Genomic DNA, 13988 nt, shown 5'->3' with positions numbered 1-13988 from the left:
ATTTGTGGAAGGCTGGTGACTCTTGCTTTGTTTGGCTTTATTACCTTTAGCTGAATGCATGCAAAAGTTTTGTTATGTGGATGGCTGAATCGGGGCTGAAAAGTAGATGAACCTCTCCTCTGGAGACTTTTAGCCATCAATCCTACATACATTTCAGTCTGTTTGTTTGCACGCAGCTGGAAGCCTGATTCTCTTGTGGCACTCTCCTTGGATACTTCTGATCAGTGTTCTCAAGAAGCCAGCAAAGCTGCCCTAAGGTTTATTTTTTGGCTATGGAAACACTCCCTAAAAATGACGAGGTTGGAAGGTATAAGATATTGCCTGTACCGTATAAGTTTAGCATTCTGAAAGAGAAAAGGGAAAAGTTTTCATGGCATTGCACACTGAAATATTCACGGTAGCTTTAAAAATCTCCCCTTATCAGCAGTTGCAGTCCTTTATTTGTCCCCGTTTTATCTCTTTCTGACCCTGCTTGCAAGAGAAGGAACAAAGGGTAGATTTACTTTTTCCTGTTGTTTTTCTGCTTTTCGAGTTCTTGCTAACGCTCAGATTGGGACCTCAGAAAAATAACTGGGGACTGTAAATTCCTTGATGGGGGGGGCAGGGGGAAAGAGTGTCCAAGTTGGGTCAGGCTGGATTACCTGGGCATGGTGCTTTTCAGAGCGGATAATGAGGGAAAGGCAGAGCTTGGAAACGTGCCTAGGAACAAAAGGAAACAGCGCTTAAAAGCATTGTGGAAGATTGTCACATCACAGCTTTCCCGAGGGAAAAGCTGAGGAGTGAGGTCTCCAGGGACTGGCAGAATTTCAGCCATGCTCTCCTGGTGCCAGGGCGGCTCTCTGCCGGGCTGCAGCACAGGCCATGCTTAGCACAGCTCTCATGGGAAGGGAAGGCTTGCTGAGGTGAAACTGTAGAGAGCTAAGGAGAGATAATCATTAATCTTAGATGTCATTGGTGGGTGTTTGTGCCCTTCAGCCCGAGAAGAAAGAAAGCAGTTATCTGACAAGGGGGTCGTACCACCTATATTGTGCATGATGAGCTGGGAAGCTCTCAGCCCAGGTGTGAGGTGTGCTGAGGAGTGTGAGCATTTCTGTATGTGTTTGGATGGGGATAGGATGCAAGTCTTGTTTATCTGGTGGTGCTGTGCCAGGCTGCTCTCCAGGAGCTCTGAGATCAGCCCTGAGATCAGTGGCAGAAACGGGAAGACAGTTCTCCCTTTGCTTACCTGGAAGTGGGTGGGAGTGGACAGCATTCTGATAGACCTTACGAGCTCTGATTCAGCCTTGAAAGTCAGCACGGGCTGAACTGAGTGCTGCTTCTGCAGGTCATGCAGCCTTCACACGCCCTGCTTCAGCACCAGGACTGTGACCCGGTCTTGTGAGGGATTCTTTGCCTAATGTGATGCTCCACAGGTAGTGAAGACCGGGATGAAGTGGGCGTTCTGGGTGAGGAGGGCTCAGAAAGCCAATGTGGCTTTGACAACAGCAATAAAACAAAGTCTGCATGCCTTCTCCTGGCAGTGACGCAGTGCTTTGTGCGAGGGCAGGCACACTGGAGATAGCATCTGGTTATCAGCAGCAACACCCTTCACCAGCTGTGTGTCTCACCCCATTCAGGAAAAGCCTTTTTGTGCCTGGAGGCCCTGGAATGCACCCCCAGGGAATTTCTGTGCCAAGCTGCTCTGTTTTCTGTGCCCGTTGGCTTCAGGCTGTTTTGGGGCAGCTTGGGGCCAGGCTTCCCTGAGACAAATGCTCGGGCCAGTTATGTTGCAACCAGCTGGCCTCAGCTCACAAGCGGTCTTAGCCTGGTTAGCTGGAAAAATTTTGCATGCCCAGGGGCCTCCTAGAATTTACAGAGACCCAGGTGGTCCAAGCAGAATGTTTCTTCTGCCCTCTGGGCTTGTTCATCCATCTGCTGTGAGTTCTCTGGATGCCATCTTCCGTCGCTTTGAGGGCTTTTGTACCTCCATCTCCTTCCTTCCTTTTCCACCGTATTTTGTAACCTCTGCTTCTGAACGTCTGATCCCATCAGACCCATTTCTCCCACGGGCAGCTCTGCGCCCAGGTTGTGCCTTCCCTCTGCACGCCTGTTTTGCAGTTCCATGCAGCTTTCAATCTAAGGGAAACAGAGCCTGCTTGTTTTCGTGGGGACTCTGCAGAAGGCTTAAACTCAGACCTTACATCAGCCAAGCAAACTCAGACTTCTGGGGTTCATCTCCTATTGTACCACTTCTGATAATGGCTCTGAGCAGTGCTACATTTGACAGCAGCCATTCTGACCTGTCACTGGCAGCTGTGATGGCTGTCGCTAATCATCTTGGCTTGCAGCACATTGCTCTGCTTTAGCAATATCTGATTCCACTGTTTTGCCTTGGATGTTAAGAATTGCAACTCTTCGTATGGCTGTTAGTATTTCAGTTGTAAACTGCATAAAAAGAAGATGGCAGGTGTCCTGCAGAAGGAGCAGCGTGGCTTATGCAGGCAGAGATGAAGCACTGCTGCACAGAGGCTTGCTGCACATGAAACTACAGTATTTCTTCTCTGTTCCTGCTCTGCTAGTCTGTCTCCTGCCCAGGTCAGGATCAGCTGTAGCTCTGTGGTCATTGCTAGGTTATATTCAGTGCTGCTTGGTAAATGCTCCTGGTGGAGATTGGTAACTTTCCCTCTTCTGCAACTGAGAGTTTTATTGCTGCCTAACTGGAGACTCTGATACAGCTAAGGCACAAGCTTGATGACTGTCTCCCCCAGACTGTGAAAGCAATTGATTTGAAGCCTCCTTGTGGACTTCTCTATTTTAAGCCTATTATTGCAGTTCCACCCCCCCCCCCCCAGCCATCTCCACACTGAAGCTTTTAGTTGGGCACTCTGCTCAGCCTGATCTTCCCTGTGCTTTTGTTGTGTATCACAGGCATCATGCGCCTGCCCTGCGAACAGGCAGCTCGTGCCATGCTTCAGTATTTCAGCACAGAGCTGGGCTGCCTTATCCCCTGCATGCGTATTCAGAGGAGGAAAGGTGCCTGGGATGAAAGAAAATACCCAGAGAGCACCCAGATGAGTAAATGGGATTGCTCAGCCCTTCCCTTCATGTAAAGTCATGGGGAAATTGTCGCTGACACTTTGCTGGGTCAGGGTGGACGGCAGAAGAAAGCCCCAGCTCCAGAAGCAGACATGCATGCTCAGCCCTTGGCGTGGTGGGTGGGTCCTGGAAGCTGACAGTTCTGCTGTGTGCACCTGGGAGATAAAAAATGAAGGTCCTGCCTGGCAGCCAGCACATGAGTAAATGGAGGTTCTGGCTCACATGCCATCTCCCTTCTCCTGTGTGGAGATCCGGTGTTACATGTTGTGTGTGTGACGTGATAGAGTTGCAGGGCAGCAGATGGCATATGCTTTGGAGCTTGCTGGTCCCTTGGGATTGGGAAAGAGAGGAGGCTGGCACGCCTGCAGGGTGTCTTGCAGGAGCTGGGCATGCTAAGCGGGATTTCCTGCCCCTGAACATCCTGCTTAGGTTACAGACCCATCTCACATCTGGCCTTTTCGTAGTCCGAACTCCTCCCTGAACTGATGTGGTGGAGCACAGCCTGCAGTGGTGCTCACAGCCCTGCTGGAGATGTGTACGCTAACTCACAACGAAGGAAGCAAGGTCTGGTTTGCAGCTCCTGCTCCCTGCAGTGCAGGCTGCTTGGTGGCACAGCTGCACCTCCTGCGTGGTGCCCAGGTGAGCTGAGGGGATCTCAGCACTGCCAAAGGGACTGCAGTTCCCTCTGCGTCCTGCTGTGATGTGACCACCATCCATTTGTGCTCCACTTGTCCCACATCACGTGCTTTTTATGATCCAGTTCTGCTCAAGTCCATTTTTTCCCCCACCACTGTATTAATTTTCTGCTTTTTGAGCAAGAGGAAGTGAGAGAAAGGATGGGCTGAAGATGCCAGCACATGAACAGACCAGGAGTACGTGCTTAGAAGTCAGCTGATGGCAGTGTGTAGAGCCACATCCATGGCTGGTATTTCCAGGAGATGCCCACAGTCTTCCTTCCAGGCTTCATCAGGTCTGTAGGTCCTCTGGCTGCTGGCACTGTCAGTACACCAAGACCAACAAAAATGGTGGAAGGCCAGAATAGGCTGCTGCCAACCTTGGCTGGCCTGCAGTGAAGCATGTGTCCGTTCAATCAGACCTACCGGATAATAAATGCCATTTATTTGGCATTTTCTGGAGGGTAGCGTAGATCTTCCAAAACTGCTACTGGCTATTCCAGACATCCTTAGTCTTCACAGCCCTTGTTAGGGTCTCCTACCATCCACAAGGTTCTCGGACTTCTGCAGCAAGATTTCACAGGTGAGCCTCACAAAGGAGTCAGAGCTGAAGCAAAGTCCCTTCAGTGTTGCTGAGTTGCATTTTTGAGGGCAAGTGGGGGACATATGCTCTCTATCTTTAACCATAATTTCTGTAGACGTCATGTAAGTCTTTCCATATTTATGCCTGGCAAACACAGAAGGGCCAAGGAGGATGTGTCTGAGGCTATCAATGCAGTTTTGAAAATGACTGTCTCTCCAAACTGCAGTTTACATGAACTGGGGGAAGAAACGTATTGTTGCCACTCCCTGCTGCAGGAGCAGTCCGAAAAGCCAGGACTGCATTGACAAACATCAGGTTTATAGGGCTGAAAGTCCACACACGGGAGCACACATCTTGGTATGTTGCCAGCAGAGTTTTCAGTACAACATGCACAGAAGTCAGCAGAATCACAGAACATATGAAGTTGGAAGAGACCTGTTGAGAGCAACTGTTGAGGTTCACTACTGAAAACACCCTGGCTCCATCTACTCTGTGCTTTCCTTTCAGGTATTTATTGACACTGATGAGATTCTCCTTGAATCTTCTCTTCTCCAGGCTGTTGCAGCCCTCTCAGCCTTTTCTCCTAGGAGAGGTGCTCCAGCCCCTTTGTAATTTGTGTGGTCTTTGCTTGGACTCTCTGCAGTAGCTCCATGCCTTCCTTGTATTCAGAAGGCCTGGAGCCAGCAGTGTTACAGGAAGGTTTTTGCAGCTCCTGGTGGCCGTGGAGTCAGCTCTGATGGCACTATGGGACTCCCAGCTCTGTGAGATGAGAGGACCCGCTTCCTTGTGCCTGGGTGCTGGCAGGGTGAGGCATGGAAAGCTGTGATCAGCACGGAAATGTGTCAGCATGGCACAGCTTGGGTGAACTGGTTTCATTTACTGAAGTGGTGCGTGAGGGTCACCTGGGAGCTCAAAGGCCCTCATGGAGAAGGTTGGGGCTGCTCTGCTGCAGGATTCACCCAAGAGAGAAGAGAAGTCAAGGTGGGCTTTCCCACCGTTTCCCAGTGTTGGGAAATAGTGCTGGCAGCCTTACTGGCCAGGAAGCTGCTTCTGTTCTGTGAGGAAGTTGTTTCGACTGGCTGACAATCGTGCATGGGTGGAGAGCAAAGGAGGAAAGGCCAGTTATCTGTGTGGTACATGAGTGGAGCCAATAACGTGTTGCTGTTCTTCCAAAGCAGATGCTTGAGACCATCAACTCCTGTATAGGTAGCCTCGCAGAGCAGTGGTCTGCCCAGCCCAGCTCTTCCCAGTTTCTGTTTCTGGGATACTGCTCACTTGTGCATTTGGTATTGGGCTGTCACTTACACATACACAGCATTTAGTGTTGCTGAGAGCTCCAACAGAGAACTTCTAGGAATGCTGACCTGATTTCTCTGCAAGGATCTTCCTGTAGGCTCCATAGGTTGCACTGTCTTAATAGCTGAGATCTGTCAGCTATTAATAGCTGTGCTGTTCTCATTAGAACCAGCTGCACGATCATTTCCTGCCGAGGAACTACATCTTGTCCACTGTGAGACAGCCTGTGTGCTCAGGGGCTGGGATGCAGTCTTAGACTTTGCAAGGATTTGGGGCAATTTCTGTACACGAGACTCTACTTGGTGTTCACATCTTGAGCAGGCTGTTCAGATACAGGAGAACCTATTGCATCATTTGTGACTCATTAGTCGAAGACTTAATTTTACAGCCTCTTTGCCCCAGAATAATCTCAAGCCGGCAAAGCAGAATAATTTTTTCAGCTTTCCACCACGTTCTCTTCAACTCTGGCTGTTTATTTCTGGTATCCCTTTCCCACATACCTTCCTTCTGGGCAGTACCTCTTGGATCTTGGCCCACTTCTGCGATAATGTGGGGCCTTATGGGTAATACTGGAACTCTGCTTTAGGCCATCTTGTCGACCTGGACAGGACAGTGCAGAGGCTCTGGAGCTTTTGTTTTGCTACAGCTCCTTCCCTCACATCATCCACTGATAAGCATCCATGGCAGACTCTTTGTAAGGTCTTTCTGTGGCCCATGTTTCACAGCCTTTTCATCTCCCCAAAAACTGAACTTTCAGAGTCACTCAGAACATTGTATTATCTCATCAGCTATAGGGTATAAACTTTCTGTATCCTGTAATTTCACTCCCTGTCCTTGGTTTGCTGGTAAACCATCCAGATTTCCTGCTGATTGAGCCACATCATTCATTAAGTAACACGTTTCAGGATTTCACAGAGGGTCACATTGTTTTCATCTTTTTGCCTGATTTTCACTTGAGCATCATAATTTTATCCTTATTTTGACTCTTCTCTGAATCCTAGGACTGCTTGTAGAGAGGACCCTCTGAAGATCTCTGTTGCAGGCTGTAGGCTTTCAATATGGTTTAGTGGCCCTCGCTTTTCTGCAGTCCAGCCTCTTGTTCAGGACTATCACCCACATTATAGGAGGGCCTTTTCTAGCCAAGCCGTGACAGATTTCCAAGGATGGAGACCCCCATCACTACCTGAGTGACCTGCTGCAGAGCACCCCTTCCACAGTCCTCCCAGGCAAGTTTTTCCTATCGTTCACCCCATGTCCATCTCCTGATGCTGATCTGTTCTTGTTACGATGGTGTCATGAGGATCACAGTTCCCCTAGGACTGTCTTTGCCAGTTTTCTGTTGTTTCCGGGCATACCTTGCCTTTCTGTTCCTTGGGAGAATTGTAGGTGCTGCGGTGTCCATTTCAGTGGCAGCCAAGTCTCACATCTATAAATTGGAATAGCAAAGGGCTACTTCTCTGTGTTCCTTAAGCACAGGCTGAACTTGAGCATTTGCTTCTTTGGCTGCTTTATTCCTTGTTTGCCATGAAAATCTTGCAGGTAGACTTTATAGGACATCAGTATCTTGCTGTGTATTCCTTCTTCCCATAGGCATGACAACCTAACAATGAACTCTCCCCTGCTCTTGGTGACTCATTTCTCAGCTGAGCTTGTGGCTGCTGAGAAGTGCAGCATCTCCTGTTCTCAAAACCCCTCCCAGCTGAAGAGTAGTTCAGCTAGAAGTTCCCTGGAGCCTGGTAATTAACTTCCTTTTGGAGAGCTAATTTTCCTGCCGTAAGAAGGACTTGCTGCATCCAGACAACATGGTGATTTCTTTCTTTTTTCCCAGTGAAGTGGAAGTCAACCTCCTGCCTGTAACAAACGTGAAGTTGTTTGAAATTGCTGCTCTCCTGGGGCTGTCCGGGAAGCCTGCCTGTTGCACCTCAGCTGTCCTTTTATCCCTTCTTCAAGACTAGTTTCCCAGGATCAGTGGTTTTACTCTTTATTGAGTAGTTTGCATTCCCTTGGTTTGTTTGGGGAAGGTGGCCCGCACACTTACCAGAGATCCGCTGTGCCTTATGTCTTCTGCACAAGAAACTTAATCAGCTAAAAATATGGACTAATGCAGGTTTAGTAAAGGTAGAACATTCTGTGTTGAAAGTGAGGAACAGAACGGACTGTAGGAGCCAACTTCGATCTGCCAGGACTGACTTTTAATGGGTGTGAGTATTTGTTGAGGGTGGGGCTGGCTCTGAGCTGTGCTGGTGGATGAGAGGAGGGCAGGGACTGGGACAGAACCGGAGCCCTGGTGCAATTTGCACACCAGATGGTGGTGTGTACATGGGATGCACGTGCTCTGGATCTTTGTGTTGACGGGTACTTGCACAGCCCCAGTTTGGCTGTCCAGGGTCAAGCAAGAAAGGTTGCTGGCATTTAACAGCTTTTCCATGAGGGAGGTGAGTGCCAGTTTGCAATATCATGCTGGATGCAAGGGCACTTCAAACTACAGTTTCTTGGACCCCTTCTTGTCAAATGCTGATGATGCATCTTGCTTCCCTACATTGAGTGCATGCTTTCCTGCCAGTGCTCACCCATGTGAGTGCGTGGTGTCAATTCTGCTGTAACTCAAAAGCTGCTTGGCTGGGACCCCCCCTCAAACGATGGTATCACTGATTAAATTGTGCGAGTGCACACCAAGCAAGGTGCAAAATCCTGTCCCAGCCTTTGCCCATGCTTCCAGTTGCTTGTGTGGAACTCCTTCACCTACAACTTGTTTACCTGGTCTGCATTTATTTTCCTTTTCCTTTCCATTCCCTCCACGTGCCTCTTACTGCCTGGATCTTGTAGAGAGAGGAGTTAGTGGCCAGGATTGCTCATTCTGTACTGCACTTCCTGTGTTAAATGAGTTTTGTGTGTTCCATAAAGCCGCACTGCTCTCTGTGGGAAGGTCATTCCCCTGCTTAGCCTGCTTCAATTTTAATACTGTTTAAAATGCTGTCTGGCAAAGGGCTGTGGTGCAGTTATAAACCAGACACGCTGTCTTTGTCAGTGGGAAAATAAACCAACAGGTGCCTGCCACCCCTCTTGTGATCTGTCAACTGTAATTTTTCCTTTCGTGCAAGCAAAATGTTGACTTGTTTTTGGTCTTAAACCACCAAAGAGCTAAGTGAAGTATGCATCTGGTCTGGCTCATTCACTCCCCTCATCCAGGATGTTTTAACTTCACTGCCTCCCGAGTGCTGTGCTACCTGGAATGCTGTACCCTGAGCCTGGCCTGGCTCTGCCCCAGCGGTGCAGAGAGTGCTGGTGTGGCTGGGGAGGGAGAACTGCTTCTCTCTTGAGCTCCCCTCTTGCCAGCAGTGACAAAAGGGGAAATGTGTCCGGGTGTACCTGCCAGCCGTGCCCTCACGTTGCGGTGCTCTGTGTTTCTCCCCACAGATGTCGTGGCACCCGCAGTACCGCAGCTCCAAGTTCCGCCATGTGTATGGCAAGGCCGCCAGCAAGGAGAAATGCTACGACTGCGTGCCTATCACCCACAGCGTCCATGACAACCACTTCTGCGCTGTGAACCCACACTTCATCGCGGTGGTGACCGAGTGTGCAGGCGGAGGGGCCTTCCTTGTCATTCCCATCCACCAGGTGAGTTCCATCGAGGCAGGCTGGCTTTTGTGAGGGCTGAAAGAGAGCTGGTCTCTCAGAGAGGTGGATCTTACAGAAGATATTCCATTAGTGCTGTTGGCTGAGGTGCAGAAAGCGTGGATAGGGCCCCAGGTTCCCTGGCAGGTGACCTGTACCTAACACGTCTTATGCAGCTGCTTGCAGGTTTCCAACACCTTCCTTCACGTAGTATCTCTGTTGCCTTGTGTAATCAGCAGGAACTGTGGTGCTCAAATGTTTGTCTCCTAGGAGAAATGGCAAATCATAAAGCAATTAGTAGATACAGAGGGCAAAATCTGAACGGTGCTTTAGTAGCATGGCTTTAGCTGTCACCAGAGGAGAGTATGATATATTTTGTTATAACTGCTTTCTTCTTCACAAAGGAACACAGACGTGGTTATGAGACAACGAAGCTCTTGAGCTTCAAGCACTGATGATAGAAAAACTCCCCTTTCAGAAACAAATCCCATATTTGTGGGTTTTGATGACCTAGAGATTTGATGAGAGGGAAAAGCTGGCCATCTGGCATTTATGCTTCAGAAGAAGTCGGCACTCATTAATGTGAATTACCTTCAGGATGAGGTTATGAGCTCTCTGGAATCAGATCAGAAGAGATGAAAGGCAAAAGTTCAGCCTTTAATTAAAAGTTAATTGATGGTGTTATTGTAATGCCGCTTTTTCAATATATATTTGCTAAGGATGAAAGGATCTGAGTGCACTTTAAGAACCTAGTACATTTCTTGGCCCTTCAAGACTTTGTTTATTCAGTGCATTCACCGCTGGTGCTGTTCAGAGACAATCTTGAGATGAACCACTGCCCTGTTTTTCTTGGCTGAGTCACTTCAGCCCCCTGGACCACGATCTGTTGAGGCTGACGAGCTCATCTTCATCACAGAGCTTAATCTGTGAGCAGGCAGCCGGTGAGTGCGGGACATGGTGTGGAACCCAGCTCTCAAAGCGTTGGTGAAATGAGCTGAAGATGCTTGCATTGTTTACTGTCAATTCTTCTGTATTCTCGCCTCTTCTCAGCTCAGCCCATCTTTGTCAACAGTTCTTCCCTTCTTAATACCTGCTTACATACTCCACCTTCCAGCTATGAAATGTTGTTTGCAGAAGTCAAAAGCGAAGTAGAACTAGAAAAGGTAACTAGGAAGGATGATTAAAGTAGATCAGTGAAAATGCGAGATGGCTTTCCTGTGAAGAAAGACTTTGTACCTTAGGCATCGATCAATCTGGGACAAAAAGACAAATAAGCAAAAAAGTAAACAGGGTGGGGAAGAGGTCTGGCAAGTAATTCTGAATGTGAGTAGTGAAGGGGACGTGGTGGAGGGGAGCAGGGTGGTGGCAGGCAGAAGTCAACACTTTCACAGCTCAGATGTGGAACTTACAGCCCAGGATGCTGATGAGCCTGAAGAATTAAGCGGTTCAAAACGGGACTGGTGTACGGAGAGGAGCTGTGCTGTGAACTGTGCCTATTCAGAGGCAGTTCCCCTAGTTCAGGAAGCCCCCTGAGGGTTAGGCTTTGGCAGCAGGTAGGGGAAAGCTTCTGTATGTACTGTGCTTCTTACAGCCGTCCTCTGAATACCTTCTCCTAACCCGAGCTGTGGGGGAGAGCTACTTCAGCCGCCCTCAGAAAGGGGCTCCCTGAGCCTGCCAGTTGTGATACCAGTTACCTTTTAAGCTTCCAAACTGGTGCCAGCTGGTGAAAAGCAGAAGCTTTTGACTTGTGTTCCTTGAGGTGGTCTTTGTGGCCGCTGCCTCTTGTGATGTGGTGACAGCAGCCCCCTGGGCTCCTGCCCTGCTCCTCTGGCTGCCGTGGAGCCGAGGGCAGCCTGGTCTGGAGGTGTGTTTGGGACAGGCTCAGCCTTGGTGGATTTTACGGTGTTCATCATGCTCTCCTGCTGACTCATGGAATTGAGCACACGTTCCTCCTTGAATAAATGCCACCTTATGCTTTTTGCTCCACTCCTCTCCTCTCACTCAGCTTGTGAATAAGGTAGGGATGGGAAGCAGCTCTAGAAAAAGAGCCCTTAGTTATACATACCCTATTCCCAGGCCTAGAAGCACGTACTCATGCCTTCAAGCAGAAGAGGAGTGAGTTGCATCTTTGCTACCACTTGGAAAATGGTCTTCTATTGTACGAAGCTTGTAAAGCAAGGGTTTGAAAAATTAAACTAGTTTTCAAGCTCTGCAAATAACTGTGAAAGCCAGGTGTCTCTGCATGAAGGACAACACATCTAGTTACTAAAACAGCACTTGGTCGATGGAATTAAATTTCCCAGCATGTGAAAACCTTCCACATGCAGCCATTTGAGACCAACAGTATGTTTGTCTGTGGCTTGTCCTGTATGCTTGTTGGGAGCCTTTTGTCTTCTGTGGGCTGTGCTGAGTGCCTGGGCTGTGGAATTGCCTCAGGGCAGGTGGGACTGCTGAAAGCAGGGAGGGCTCCTCTTCTGGGGTCGGCTGGGCCTGATGAGGCTGTGCAGGTTGAAGAAGCTTGAAGACTGTGGCAGGCAGAGTGGTCTCAGTGTGGCATGATAGCATGGCTGGGTAGCCTGGGAGTCTCCTCGGAGCAGCCTGGAGCAGGCAAGGCAGAAAGCTCTGGGAGTTTCCACAGGGATCAAGGGATCCCTGTGATGCTGGCTGCCCAACCTACTGGGTTGGCAGCTTGAAACCAGGCCCTGAATCCTGCAAAAGGACACTGGGCAGGAAAATGCTGCTCATTAAAACCCTTTTATTTCTTGTCTTTTCCCTTCCCGAGTCACTTGTTATTGCTCCTATTACAAAAATGCTTTGTTTTAGACTGTGTTTTACATTTCAAAGCCCTCTAGGTGTTCTGTTTGAAGCAGGTTAGTCCCAGTCTGTGTGACAAACTTTCCAGTGAAGCCAGAGTAGTTTTACATCACATCCAGTTCTACACAAAAAGCAGCCAGTCTGTAGGATGCCATCTGGGGATGGCAAAATGACATGGCCTCCACATCCTGGCTATGGTCAGCACCGTTGCCTCTCCATTGCACATCCTGAGGGCCCACCTGTGGAGAGGTGTGGGGAGCACACCCCTGCACTGCCTGCTTTCCAGAAGAGCAAACTCATTTGGTTTATGATTCCTCCAGCTGGGATAAAAGAAGGTAGGTGAAGCATGACCAGCTTGGCACCATCTTTCAAGTGTCTGACCTGTGCTCTTGGCAGAGGTGCCCTGGAGCTCCTCTTGCTCTCCTGCTGAAAGGGAGAAGCCAGTGCTGCTCTGACCTTAATCAAATCCCCAGCAATCCTATTAGCAAGTAAGGCTGAGATCACTTTCTAGCAGAGGCTGTTTGCAGTATGTGTTATGCTGGTGCAGCACAGCCCCCATGTGGAACAGGGTCCTCGGGGTGTTTCACTGTGGATGGTATTCAGCAGCGGGCCTGCTGCCCAAACGTGGTGTGTTTCTAGAAGGTCCCAAACCTTGATCTAATGTGTTAAGTGATTGGATTTGAAAACCATCGGAGAAAAATGGATAGCTTGTTGAAAGAAAAACTGGGATTGTAATTTGCGTTTGAGTACATGTGCTTTAAATTGAATAAATTCTACTTGAAGAAGCTAAAAAAGGCAAGCTAAAACATTTTTTCCTGCTTAAATGAAAGGTAAACTCAAGAAACAAATGTGAGATTTTCCTGTCCTCCCCAAATCTCTACAAAAAAAATTGTGAGACTCAGTTCATTCCCTTTTCCCCTGTAAATTTATTTGGCATCTGAATCAAGTAATAACTTCTACAACCACAGCATTCTTGCCTGCTGTATGCGTACAGTTTTCTTGGCAGCAGTGTGCACTAAGGAAGGCCTGAGCAGCAGCGCTTCCCTTCCAGTCAGTGGTATCATTAAGATTTGCCTTGCAGGAACAGCAAGCCCATTCTCAGCAGAGACCACCAGGGGTATTTGGAACATAAAAACAGAAGGGGGTTTCTCACTGAGGCTGGCTCAGGTCTCACTTGGAAGCAGCCTGTGATTCCACGGCTCACCTTTGTTTTGATATGTTTTTTCCAGACAGGGAAGCTTGACCCACATTATCCCAGAATATGTGGGCACAAAGGGAACGTTCTGGACATCAAGTGGAACCCGTTCAATGACTTTGTGATAGCGTCGTGTTCGGAAGATGCCACCGTAAGTTTCCCAGCTTATCCTCTGTGCTATTACCTGGCCAATGTGCTTCTAGGGGAGAGAAATTAGCAAATAATCAAAAGGCCCAGGGATGATATGTGAAAGTACCTATATAAAAGCCAGGTATAAGAGCAGGTTCTCTGTATTTCTCTTGGGGCCAGGCCTACGTGATCCTGTCTAGCTGATGTTATTAAAGTCATGAAAGGAAAAATATCTGGATTTTTTTTTTTTTTGGGTGCCTTCCATCTTTTTGGCTATGTTTGTGTGAGAAAGAATATGAATTTAAAATGGCTTCAAGGTTAATCACTACAAAACTGCTCCTTTACTACAAAACAAAAGCTTCGTGCAACAATCTGCAACAGCTATTTCAGATTATTCCCCTGCATAACAACTATGAGCTTGTTCCTGCCCTGAGTTTCTCTGTAAAGCCGTGCTAAGGTAGCTAAGGATTCCATGTCATACTTTATTCTGCCCTGGGCATCAAAGAGAGCATTTTCCTCCTGAAAACATAGAAGAACTTCAGAAATGCAAACATTAATGCTAACGCAAACAACTGATATACAGCAAATGCCACATTTAGATTCAGCT

At 48.4% G+C, this 13988-nt stretch overlaps 1 protein-coding gene across 5 annotated transcripts in view; it reads left to right on the top strand.

Moving 5' to 3' along the window:
• The window catches only part of CORO2A (coronin 2A), a 46902-nt gene that overhangs the window by 19985 nt on the left and 12929 nt on the right, over nt 1-13988 (top strand). For 2 of the 5 annotated variants that reach the window (XM_046905635.1, XM_046905636.1), the window contains exons 1-3: nt 4742-8063; nt 9046-9246; nt 13287-13403. In XM_046905635.1, the coding sequence (XP_046761591.1) occupies nt 7953-8063; nt 9046-9246; nt 13287-13403 (429 nt within the window). In that variant the 5' untranslated portion in view covers nt 4742-7952. Of the gene's footprint in view, nt 1-4741; nt 8064-9045; nt 9247-13286; nt 13404-13988 lie in introns of those variants that run through there. The other 3 variants (XM_424946.8, XM_004949607.5, XM_025145067.3) reach the window with 2 other exon arrangements.

This window comes from Gallus gallus, chromosome Z (genome assembly GCF_016699485.2).
Source record: "Gallus gallus isolate bGalGal1 chromosome Z, bGalGal1.mat.broiler.GRCg7b, whole genome shotgun sequence".
NCBI classification, from domain to species: domain Eukaryota; kingdom Metazoa; phylum Chordata; class Aves; order Galliformes; family Phasianidae; genus Gallus; species Gallus gallus.
This window is presented reverse-complemented; position numbering and strand designations above follow the sequence as displayed.